At 46.8% G+C, this 12,289-nt stretch overlaps 1 protein-coding gene across 19 annotated transcripts in view; it reads right to left on the bottom strand.

The window, feature by feature from the left end:
* The window catches only part of PAPPA (pappalysin 1), a 361,421-nt gene that overhangs the window by 27,685 nt on the left and 321,447 nt on the right, over window positions 1-12,289 (bottom strand). For all 19 annotated transcript variants that reach the window (XM_083807365.1, XM_083807367.1, XM_083807366.1 and 16 more), the window contains 5 exons: window positions 10,768-10,951; window positions 7,664-7,874; window positions 6,908-7,079; window positions 3,346-3,493; window positions 597-706 (listed from right to left, as the gene is read on the bottom strand). In XM_083807365.1, the coding sequence (XP_083663491.1) occupies window positions 597-706; window positions 3,346-3,493; window positions 6,908-7,079; window positions 7,664-7,874; window positions 10,768-10,951 (825 nt within the window). The remainder of the gene's footprint in view (window positions 1-596; window positions 707-3,345; window positions 3,494-6,907; window positions 7,080-7,663; window positions 7,875-10,767; window positions 10,952-12,289) is intronic.

Raw genomic sequence — 12,289 nt, 5'->3', positions numbered from 1 at the left:
CGGAACAGCACATCGCAAGCTGCCTGTGCCTTTGCAGGGCAGGAGGAAGAAGTGGTGACCTCTGGAAGGGGCTGTGCTGAGCAGGCAGCTCTTGCATGCCGGTAAATGGGCGGGGGGAGGACCCAGCCAGCTCTGCTGCTTCAGGAAACAAAATATCCTCTGTATCAGCTTCTTTTGTCATCTTAAAGCAGTGTCGAAAAATCCAGCCCTGCCACCTGAACTGTACTGAAGAGGAGGAAGAGAATAGGATCTGGCCGGTGCCTGTTCTCTCATTTTCCATCACGTTTTCCTGTGTAATGAATCACATTCCCACATCAGACCCTTGGAGGTGCTAGGTGGATCTGAGCACAGTGAACTGGGGCCTCTACCTTGAACAGATTTTCACTGGGAAAGCACAGAAAGAAAACAACTTCGAGAAAAAGGCACCACATTGCTAGAACAGCACACAAAGACACGACAAAAACCAGGAGTTCTTTTCTAAAGGGCAGAAGAGCTTTCCCCATAAACTCTCCTCACTGGATGAACCACAGGTAACACTGCTCACTGCATGCAAACACGCAGCAAGGGATTAGTTAGTAAAATTGTCAGGCACTGACCTTCACTCTTTGAGGGTTCATCCAGTGTTGGATGTCTTGCACAGTCTCGTTCACACGCAGGAGGATGGGCTCATGACTGTGATCCAGACACGAGGTGGTACACTCCGCGCCTGCACACAAAATAGAGAGGATAAAGGTACAGCACCAAGCAAGCAGCTTCTTACCCTCTCAGCATCCTTCCAGCTGAAGGACAGGATTAGGGCTCATTTTTCCTAAATTGCAATTAGCAGTCAACCATAACTATCACATATCTTCTAGCCACACATGAAATGCTGAGTACAACCCTGCCTCTCAGCAGGAGACTGGGGGGGTGGGCAGATATTCCAGGGTCTTTTTATATGAGCTGCATATCTAGATATTTCTCTGGCTATTAACTCCAGAAGGGGGGTCAGGTTTTGTTCTTTCAGATCACCAAGAAAATGTGGAAGTTTTTCCATTTCGACTGCTCTTTCAAGCAATGGGACTGATTAAGCTAAGGCTGCCGAACTCATCTCACCTATGACATGACATAATCCTCCCGCTTGATCTAGCAAATTTACAGACCTTCAATAATAATCTTTCAGGTGGTGGCCAAACCTAATGATACTGCAGGCGAGCTATCACCTAAGTCCCATAGTTGATAAGAAGTACGCAGAGAGGTAATGATGGCTTTGTTCACACATAAACCTGTTTTTTCTCTGATTAACTGTCATGCCCAGTGGGAATCGTGTCCTTTCTTTATTAAAACATGCTGCGATACTCTGCGGCAATATCCCAGAGCCCTGTGGTGACACAACAGTAAGCCCTAGTGTGTTGGACCATTACCATTTCCCCCCTGGAAAATCACTCTTGAATGGCACAGCTGCTGCAAACATGTCATTAGGATTTCTGCACTCCAATCAGCGCTGGGGGAGGAATTAATCTCTGTGCTGGTTTGGAGAGCTGAACCTTTGACTCAACACACACCTCAGCCTGGAAGGGCAGATTAGGTGTCTGAGAAATTACCGAAGGTGTGTGGGATTCACAGTGACCACGACTGGATGCTATTATTTTCCGCACCTGCTTCTGCCTTCTCGCGTCCTCCCGCGTGGAGGAGTCAGCGGGAGCAAAGCAGACCCTGCTTGGCCAGGGAAGCTCGGGGAGTGCCTGGGGTTTGTTTTGCTTCTCTAGTGCATGTGGTAGCGGCTCCATGGACCCCCTGGACAAGTGCCTGAAGACCTACTGCGAGCGAGTGGAAGGAGCACGCCTTCTCGGAAGGCCATCGATCAGGCTCCCGAAAACACCAAAAAGAGAAGAAAACCCCAACAACCTGATCCCGAAAGGTGGTGCTGGGTGAGCCTAACAAAGTGTGTGGTATGTCTCCATCTGCTGAGGATAAGAGCCAACGGCCGCTGTGCCCTCTGCGAGCTGTTCCTCATGCTCTCCAGGAGGATCCAGCCCATGATCCCACTGCCTCCAGGACAGCTGCATGGTCTTGTCCCAGGTACAGATCCACCAGACCCTGCATCTGGGCACAGGACCTGCAGCCAAGCTGGTAGGGCTGGGAGAGGATGGAGGGAAGGCAGGAGCCCACTGCCCAGGCAGCTGCAGGCCCTCCTGTTCCCAGCCCCAAGGCTCCCCTCTCCAGGCCAGAAATCTGGATTTCTCCCCTTGTAAAGCCCTGCCCAGCTCAGGCAGGTAACCTCATCTCAAGGGTAAAACGCCTTGCCACATTAAGAGTCGCCGCAGCCTGCTTGCTGCTTGCTCTCCTGCGCTCTGCCGCACTATTTACACTTAGAGCGAGGAGCGGGTCAGAATTGTTTTGATATATGATCTGTAATTGGCATCGTTACAGAGCGGTGATCTCATCCAGGTTGTGTTCTCCTCCCCAGGGAGGGAACACAAGGCGGCTCGTGGTCCCTCGCATGGCTGCGATATAATGAGGGAGCCGCAAAACGAGGAAATTTCTCCAAGTTCAAAGGGGCAGACGGGGGTGGGGGGCCTGGTGGGGGGCTGCAGGAAGGGGTCTGGTGGGGTTGCAGCCTGTGCAGCTCCCATTGCAACCGATGCAGCAGGGAGACTTTAAAAATGGGGGCTGAAAATACAATTTTGTGTATTTGCAGTATGGAAAGTATGTCTAGGTGACACAAAGAGAAGCTGAGCTCAGAAAGCACCCCAAAGCTCAGCACTCCCTGCAAAGTGACCAGACACCCCAGGTGGAAGGGCAAAACATCCTTAAACAAGCTCCTAAACAACTGCCATACCAAAGGGGATGCTCAGCTGGTCTTATATTCTTTCTGGAGTGATCTGAATGATCCTGCTGCTGTGCTTCCCTGCCAGCGTCCTGCCTTTTGGCATCTGAGGTGTGCGTGTGTATGCGGGATTGAAGGAGGGGGACATTACAAAATTGTAAGAGCAAGCTGAGGTGCAAGATCTCCCCTTATTTTAGGGCTGGATGTATCTTTGGTGCAGTCTGGCTTGCTGGCTGCCCCTTAAAACCAGCTGGCTGAGAAGGGACATGATGAAACTAGAAATGCCAGAAGGAGCAGGCAGTCAGCACGTTATGTGCCTCCTAGACTCTAGAGCATCATACTTCCTAAAAGCAGTTCCCTATAAATCTACCCATAGCAACCTCTCACTCAAGTAAAGGGCTCCATAGGAGAAGGTGACTTTGAGGACTGCAGACTCCTTCCTTCCTCCCTCTCAATCCCATCCTCCTCCTCATTCCCTTCACTGCTCCCTGCCGAGCTGCCTCCCCCGTGGCAGGTGGCCGGGGCTGATGCTCACAGACCTATTCCGTAGCCGCTGGAGCACTGCAGCTTCAGGTGGCTGTTGAGCTGCGTGGGCAGGGCGCACTGGCCCTGCATTTCCCTGCAGAGATGAAAGGAGCCGCTCCAGGTGCCATCCTTCCGGCAATGAATCACGTTGCTTCCACGGCCCTGGGAACGAGAGAAGGAGATAGCGAGGACGGTCACAAAAACAAGAGCAAGGACACCAAACAGGCTGAGAAGGGAGAATTGGGCAGAGCCAAAGTGGGAGCCAAGTTCTGGAGCTGGGACAGGCCCCAGTTGGGACTGCCAGCCCTGGTGGGCAAGGAGGGGTTTTCTTCTAAGCAATAAATAAAAGGGAGCCTGTGCCACATGCACACACATTCCTCTTCTGTGCAATGTGATGTCTGTACAAGGCCCTTGCATGGTCTCTACCTTAAAAAGGACACACTCTAGCTGCAGTAAAGGTGCATTCACCCCATTTGCCCTCTTTCTTCTTGTTGAGAGGTCTGTGTTGACTGCAGACAACCCTTTCCCTCTTCCATTTTGTAACTAGTTGTATCATCTTTGTCTCAGAAAAGAAAGAATTCCTGATGGCCAGCTGAAGGAGGAAGGGAAGCGGGACACGAGCAGGGATGCTCAGCAGGGCAGAACATGCTCTTTAGAGCTTGGCTGCCTTGAATGACAGCAAACGAAGAGGCAGAGGCAGATATGCACAGAGGCAGGTGGAAAGGAGAAAAAAAATCCTCTGGTGTGGGAATGGGCAAGGAATGGAATATGACATTTCTCTTATAGCAAAGATTCTCTGTACAATACTGAAGAATGAATACCAGAGTCCAAGGGGAAATATCATGCCCTTTAGAAACAACAAAGGAGTGCACAGGCAATCTTTTGTCAGATCTATCCACATGGCATTGGAGATTTCTGCACAAGCTGTTCGGCAGGATCTGCAAGCCTAACTGCCACGGGATGATGTGGGACAATCAACAGGAGGATGCCTGGGGTGGCTCGGCTCCAAGCCTCCCACAGTGACCCTGCTCAGTGGGAGAAGCAGAGAGGATCTCTGCTTCTCCTTGCCCATTACACATACCAGGCATGTTGCCTGCAACCTACCCACCCTGCTCTGGGAGACTGTGCTGGATATCTCTGGGGATGTTTCAGTGGCTGTCTATGCTGGGATCCCAATCCCAGCAGGGATGCTTGAGTCTTGGGAGCTCTTCCCTAGGTCCCACACCACTTGTTGCAGAGGGATCTGCACAAGTCCCTGGTGCAGGTATGCACGATTGCAGTGCCTTCGGTGTTAGTGTTACATTTGATATCTTAATGCCTTTTTTTGCTCAGCTTTGTTGATGAACATAATATTCAGTGAGATACAAAGTGGTCTTATTGGCATACTGTGTGGGACCTGCATCCCCTTCTCTAGACATCTGGCCATTGCCAGGAGTAATAAGAAAATCATATGAAAGGATAATGGACCAGATGGACTCAGGGTGTGATCCAGTTTGGTGACTCAGCTAAGGGCCAGTTCTGCAGAGACTGATTAATTTAGATCTGACCATTTACACAATTTGTGTGCAATATTCAGAAATGGAAGGCCCTTGCTCTGGGTGCTGGGGGAGGCACCTGCTTAAATGACCATTATGCTCCTGGTGATTAAGAGATGCCATATGCAGAACTGAGTAATGATCTTTCAGCATGGTGACAAATTCAGGAAGATATTGCTAAGTGATAATTGAGCACAATTTGCTGTTTTAGCAAGTGTGGTGCACTTCCATTGCAATTTGCATGCCAGAGTTCTAAAGGTGAGCCATGAAACCTGATTTATGTTGCCAGAGTTGGCTCTGTTTGAGGGTACTATTGTGTAGTTTCTGCAATGTACTCAGAGATCCCAGGATATCCATTGCTATAGTAACATCCTGTCCATCATTCCCTGACCTGAAAAATCTCTTGTGAAAATCCCTGCTGGGTTTCTTGCTTGGATGCAACGTGCATTATCACCTTATATAGCTGAGAGAGACTTAGTGGGGTTTAATCCTTAAATAATTAACACCTCTCAAGTGGTTCTGCCTTGTGCCAGGAGTTCTCCCTCTTTTTCTGTCTATTTTCTGGGATATCTGGAAATACCTTTCTCTGCAAATCCCTTTCTCGGGATGTTACCTGCTTCTTTGCTCAAGGTGCTTTCACAGCTGAAAAGTCACTACAATCTTCCCTTCAAAGAATAGAAACGTAGCTGTATCTCTCACTTTCTACAGCTTACCTAATTATTGCTGTAACCCTGACTCCACTGCCTGCCTCTCTTCACATCCAGCTCCTTTAAAAGCAAACGGAAAGCTCTCATACCTGTTGTCCCTCGTGGCCCCGGTTTCCCTGCGCTGGCACTGATGGTGCAGTTAGTTTGACCCAGTGCACAAAGCCACAGATGCCATATCCCAGAGCTTCCCACCCAAACTGCACCCATGTGTGCATTTCACAAGACTTGAAACTTCACATAAACCTTATAAAAACAGATCTTCAGGTACTCTGATACAAAACCCCAGGCTCTACCTCCCATCTCCATGAAGTGGGCAGGACAACTTTGCAGGGAACGGGGCAGCAAGTGCAGTTTTCCAGTCTCAGAAACCTCAGTGCTGTTTCTTCTGTAGTTGCGGATTTTAACATTTGGAGCAGGTATTAGAGGTGTTTTTCCGATCACTGGCACTATGGAAGGTCTGATCCCTTTTTCAGGTGTCCTCAGAAATAGGACTAATATTAAAAGACCTTTGACAGAGTGCTCTGTTCTCTGCAGTGTGTATAGTAACAGCAGCTTCTACATCCCCACTTTCTCTTCCCAAACATATTAAGCAGTAGCACTTCTGGGAGAAGTTACTCATCTCACAAACTATAATTACCTCTGGTGAGGTAAACTAAACATTTCAAACATGATATTAAAGACCAGACCTTCTCGTATCAGTGAACACAGCTCCTACAAAGTCAAAGGCAACACGCTGATTTATGCTGGATAAGGATTTGACCTCTGATGCCTTGTCACGCCTTTGCAGCCACAAAAACCATGGAAGTTTACAGACAGTTCACTTGAATAGTGATAATCCCTATAAATTATCTATGGCATACACATGGTGATAAAGGGAAAAAGAAATGGAGAGAAAACCAAGGTAAAACAGAAAGAACAAACAGGATGAGTGCATGTAGCTCATATCCTCCTTTCATTCATTACTCTTTATTTCCTCCTGTACTAATACAAGACCAGAAACCACATTTGATAATGCCTACCTAGATCAGAGAGCCACTGACACAGATTTTTCAGCTACTTACTTGTCTAGAAAACAGTAAGTCACTCATTGCTAGTCCTCTATGGGTAATAGTTAATACCATTACTATAGTCATAAAAATGATATTTCCAGGCTCTTCGAAGTCTCTCTCTTTTTGTACTTTAATTACATATTTCCCTTCTCCATCTCTCTGTTTCTGGTCTCACAAGAGCTCAAGGGAGTTATGGCACTTGGTCGTTCCAAGATCAAAGGCCTTAGGGAACATAAGATAAAAACACACCTTTATGGGCTGAGATGGTCTGGATAAGAGACTCACCGACTGATTGTCATCGTCTTCACACTTGATCCTGCACTCGCTGTTGAACTGGAAGCCATTGGAGCACTGGTAGAGCCCGTGAAACTTGGATGGTGGAGGGTCGCAGGTAACGGGCACGCAAGCGCCTGGCAGCCACGTGCCGTCTTGTGTGCACTGGATCTTAAAGGCTCGCCTTTCCGTGCGGAAAAAAAACAAGACCATTTACTGAGTGGCTGAGTCAGCCAAGAGCTTCTGAGCTCTGCTAGCAGGTTGCAGGGGATGGGTGTGCTTGAGCTTTTAACACTTGGGGAACAAGTTGTGAATCTGCGTCATGAGGTCTCCGAGAAAAAATAACGATTATTTGCAAAGCTAACATTCAGCCATCCAGCCTAAACTCAACTCCTTCGGCCTTGGACATGTCTCCCCGAAACACCACTTCCCAGGCTTGTGGGCTGTGGTTGGTTTGAAGTGGGTTTGTGCAGAGTCAGAAGTATATGACAGCACTAACCCTTTCCCGCAGAGTTTCAAAGGGGACTCCCCAGGCTGCATATCAAAGGCTGTTTCTAAGGTAAGGTCTGTTTTCTGAACACTGGCTACGATTTTCAAAGACGCCTAAGGGAGTTAGGTGCCTATATCCCCTTGATATGCACACCTATCTGCGTGAAGGCAGCATTCAGAGGTATTCTCTGTTATAAACAGCCCATCCCTTTCCTAAAATCTGTTTAACCCATGGCTTTCTGAATCATGCTGGCTGCGTGGCATTACTATTGTACGTACTTCCTTGCTTTTCTGGAGGATCCAGGGACATGGTAACCTGGTTTGCATTTGTACTTGCAAAATGAGCCCACTTTGTGCTTATCTTCCCGGCAACGAGTAGTCTGGAGATCTGCATTAGGGACGATGGAGGGTGCTCGACACATCAGCTCGCACAGGGCTTCTGGAAAGGACCACAGCCCATCCTCCATGCAGGTCAAGTTGCTGTTGTTTCCTGAGAAGGACAGTGAGCAACATAACATTCAGCAGGACTGGTTGTTGTGGTGGTGTTTTTTTTTTTCACAAGTGTCATTACACCCATAATATATCAACAACCACCTCAGCTGGCTTGACAAATTTAACTGTGTATGTCCTGTATATTTTCTCTTTCTAGATGATGGTGTTAAATCATTAAGGACTCTTTTTTTTCTTTTTTTCTTTTTTTTTTTTCAGGAGACAATAGACAGACTGTTTATTTCAGGAAATGCTATAGCATAGGTGAAATCTCACTAGATTTGCATTTTGTGTGTGTGTGTGTTTTGTTTTTAATTCTGTTCCTTATTTTGTTCTTCTCTGAAAGAAAGCTTGCTTCATACATCAACGTCCTCCTCTCTGAAGCCATGGAGATATCCATGTTAAGACAGTGTTTGGTACCGTTCCATTCTTCATACTGCTTCTGTGTTATATCCCTTCCCTGAATCTCTCCTTCTTACTTCAATTTTGAGCCTTTTGGAGCAGCATCTGTTAATATTAGAGTCACTACTCCAACACAGTGAGGAGACGTTATCAGCTGGGGACTCTCAGTCCGTGGGGACTACTGTGATAAATATGATTCATAATACTCATTAGAGACTCATTTTCCTTAGGAAGCTTTCTTGACCAGCACCTCAAAGGTAAAAGGTACAATAGATCTATTTGCCTCTGCTATGACCTAGTTGACTTCAGAAGGGTAAGCTAAAAGTAGCCTACTCTCAGTGTATTTTGTATTCTTTGTTATTTTATACTGTATGTTAAAAAGGAATAAGCTTTTCCTAAGAAACAAAACACTGCTATGAGCCACTAACCCTTCAAAAATCCCTAATACTCTATTGAAATCCTTGAGCATTGCTGCAGGAACTCTTCTCAACCCACAAGGCATATTTTCAGCAGTCAGCCAACTTCAGTGTTATCCAAAATAATACCGACAAACTGCTAGCCCTAGAGCAATTCCATCTCTTTGAGAGAGAAGGAAGAGAGCTGGGACATTGGCGCTGGAATTCAAAGAAGAAAACAAAAGGCTCTGGAGGGCTCAGGAAGGTATGTAGAGGAGCCCTCCTGCCCTATCCACAAAGATAAGAGAAGCTTCATTAAATCAGTACTGGCTTTCTCTCTCCCCTCCCCAGTTGCAGATGATTGCAGAGGTATTTTGTGCAGAAGGGAGCTCTTTTTCTAGAGCACCAGCATGCTCCTCTGCTCTGACTCATGCAGCAGCTCTGCAGACCAGCCGTGGTGATATCATACTGCCACTGCAATGTGATAAGCTGTGACATTACCAACAGTGGCTGTCATGACGTCAGTGATTGAATTAGGCATGAGTCATCCGAACACCATTTTCCAGAAGTTTAGTGGCAATATCTATTAGTCATCACCGATGGCATACACCAAACGGTGCCTTTAGCTTACAACTCACAGAATGTCTGGACAAAAGTGAAGTGATGCTAAACAAATGAGCTGCACCCCTGACTTTGTGCTAGTTATTAGCTTTTCAGCTACCCCTGCCAGCATCACCAGCTGAAGCTCTTCTTGGTCATGCCTTTACCCTCTGATGCTCTGCATGAAAATTGCCATTCATCTGCTTGGGGTAATTTTACATTCCTCCAATTTGATTAGCATCAGTTAACCTAGTGGAAGGTGTCCCTGTCCATGGCAGGGGGGTTGGAATTAGATGATCTTTAAGGTTCCTTCCAAACCAAACCATTCTATGATTCTATGATAATTATTTTAACTCCCCTCTCAATAAAATAAAATAAAATAAAATAAAATAAAATAAATAAAATAAAAAAATCCAGCTGTTTCCAATGAAAAACAGCCTCCCTGTTGAAGATGACCCTCTGAGTATATAAACAGAAAAAGGGAATTCTTTGGTAAAAATCTCCCCTTTGAACAGCCTTAGCTTTCACTGTGGGTTGGCTACTTGTGGTTACTCTCCCATGTCTGAGTTAAAAGAATTGAGCAATTTGGTTATATATGAAGAAATCAACATATCCTTTCACTGAAATGTGGAATACTTCACATGCCTCTTCTTAGATTTGCTGTGAATTCTAGCAGGAGAGGCGATACCACATATAGAAAACGAGTTTATACAGCAATTGTACCTGAGTCAACAACAGCAGTTAAGATTACTCCAGTGTGAGGTGACAGATTAATTTGGCTCTAATGTTCCCTCAAATTAACTATGATATCTTTTGTGCTTCCTGAGGACCAGATTAAAAAGGGTAATGTGACAGTAAGCAAAAGAGTGCATGGTGCTGAGAAGATGATGTGGATGCTACCAGAAAAGTAGCAGGGAAGAAGATGGAGGAGAAAAGGAAAGAATGCAGCAGAGTATGTTATTTTCAAGAAATAAAACTTGTAGAGACTCCTAAACAGGAAGAGAAGAGAAAGGTCAGAGGTAGAGCAAGACGAGTGTGGAAATGGGGAGAGGTGATGGGTGGATTACGAAAAGCAATGATGGGAGACTGTGTGACTGAGACATGGGACTGTCCAGTTTTCTCCCACCTTCCCAAATACATGGAGGAGGCATAGAAGGGAGACAGGCACAGAAAACAGAGAAGGCATAGGAAAAGATGAGAGAGTTCAATATGATTTATCCCCACGACTTTTCCATGTTTTGGTTGTATGGAAGTAATATTCAATATCGTTCCTGCCTAGCCAGCCATGATCAAGCAAAGGTCAGAGGAAGGTAATAAGAGAGATGCAAAGGAACTTAGCTTCTAATATAAATAAACCTTCCCTAGACTCTCATAATTCTTCATAGTTAAAATATCATGAATAATTCTAAAACAACAGCAATAGTAACATGTATTACTCGCAGCAGTCTGTTAGCCATGCAGCTATCCCCAGCTCGCTGCACAGACACCCCTCGATACCTTTCAGAAGAGCAGGAGGTCGGCAAGTGAAGGAGCATTTCTTGCCAAAGGTGGTCCCCTCGCTGCAGTTGAAGGTGGCTGGGTAGACATGATACTGGTCTGGGACACCACAGTCCACAGGCTCGCAGGTCACCTGCTTGTTCCACTTCCCATCTGTGCAAGTCATGGTGATGCTGGACTCCGTCTGGAATTAGACACAAGACTACAGCCACCACAGCCAGCAAAGGAGAGACCAAAACTGCTTAAAGCCTAGTTAACAACCATTAGTTTTGTGTCTCACAAGTCAAGCAAAATGAAACCTGATGACCACCATCATTATGTGGACAGCAGCTACTAAAAACATTGAGGCCACACAAGAAACAATGTCAGAGAACCAGTATGTATTTCTGCCACCAGCGGGGTGAGGGATCAGAGTGCTTCAATGTTAAAAGCACTACAAATAATCTGAACTTTTGTCTGCATCGCCTCCTGGGACGAGCCACGGAGCCTACTGCTCAGCCCCGTGACCGGAGAGGCGCATGCGAGCCTGAGCCGTTTGGAGCTGACAGCCATCCCTGATCCTCACCACCTTCGGCATGACACGGTCACCCCAAGGAGCCCCCATGTATTTCTGAGTCACTGAATTCACTCTGGGGTTTGAAGTGAAAGCCAACCTGGTGTGAAGCCGGCCGGGACTCGTGTCTGAGGCTCTCCCCAGAGGTGTCAGCGGCCCCTGGGAGGAGGCCTGGGCCTGGGCCTCGTCAGTGCCAAGAGAGTGGCCTGGGCTGTGGAGCCTTGTGCTGCTGCTTTGGCTGCTAGCACCAGAGTGCCTCAGGCCTCCAAAGGAAACCAGGGCCCTGCTCTGCTGGCATGAGGGACATGCACGCTTGAGAGACAGACTTTTTCCTGGAGGATTTTGCAACGGACAGACCCCAAAGCATCTTGCCCATACGTTCACTAGGCATTTGGTCCAGAAACTCTTTATGAGAGGTCAAATACAGAATTAGCACCTGTGTTCTGACTTCCCCAATGCCCTAATACTGGCATAGCTACACAGAAGCTACACTTCTCTGGATTTGAGGAATAATCCAAACAGTGAAGTAGACTGAAATCCTGAAGTGCTAGGAGGAGAGAAGGAGAGTCAGAAGTGGGGTGGGAAGGCGGGGGGCAAAGGAGCCACCTGTTCAAGGCTAAGACAAAGAATTTACTGGGTTACTGAAGGACAAACAGATGCTGGCAAAGAGAACAGAATAAACAACACATCCGCTTTCTAATTAGAAAGAGAAAATGATTACAGATTAGAGGTGAAGAATCTGAAAGCAGAACTCTTCCCCCCATACCAGAATAAAAAAGAAGGACTACAGAAAGTGAAATGTGAGAAACCCAAACACAAGATATTGTGGAAGGGGAAGATACCTGCAAGGAATCTGACCAAGTCATACAGCAGCACTCCTCTGCCCCCAGGGAATATTTTATTCAGGGCTGGTACGCTCACAGGAGATTTGCACCGCCAACCATTGATCTAGCTTTATAAAAGGAAGGG

Source organism: Anser anser (genome assembly GCF_964211835.1).
Source record: "Anser anser genome assembly, chromosome: 21".
Classification (NCBI taxonomy): Eukaryota; Metazoa; Chordata; class Aves; order Anseriformes; family Anatidae; genus Anser; species Anser anser.
The sequence above is the reverse complement of the archived record's forward strand: the minus strand, read 5'-3'. Positions and strand labels throughout refer to the sequence as shown.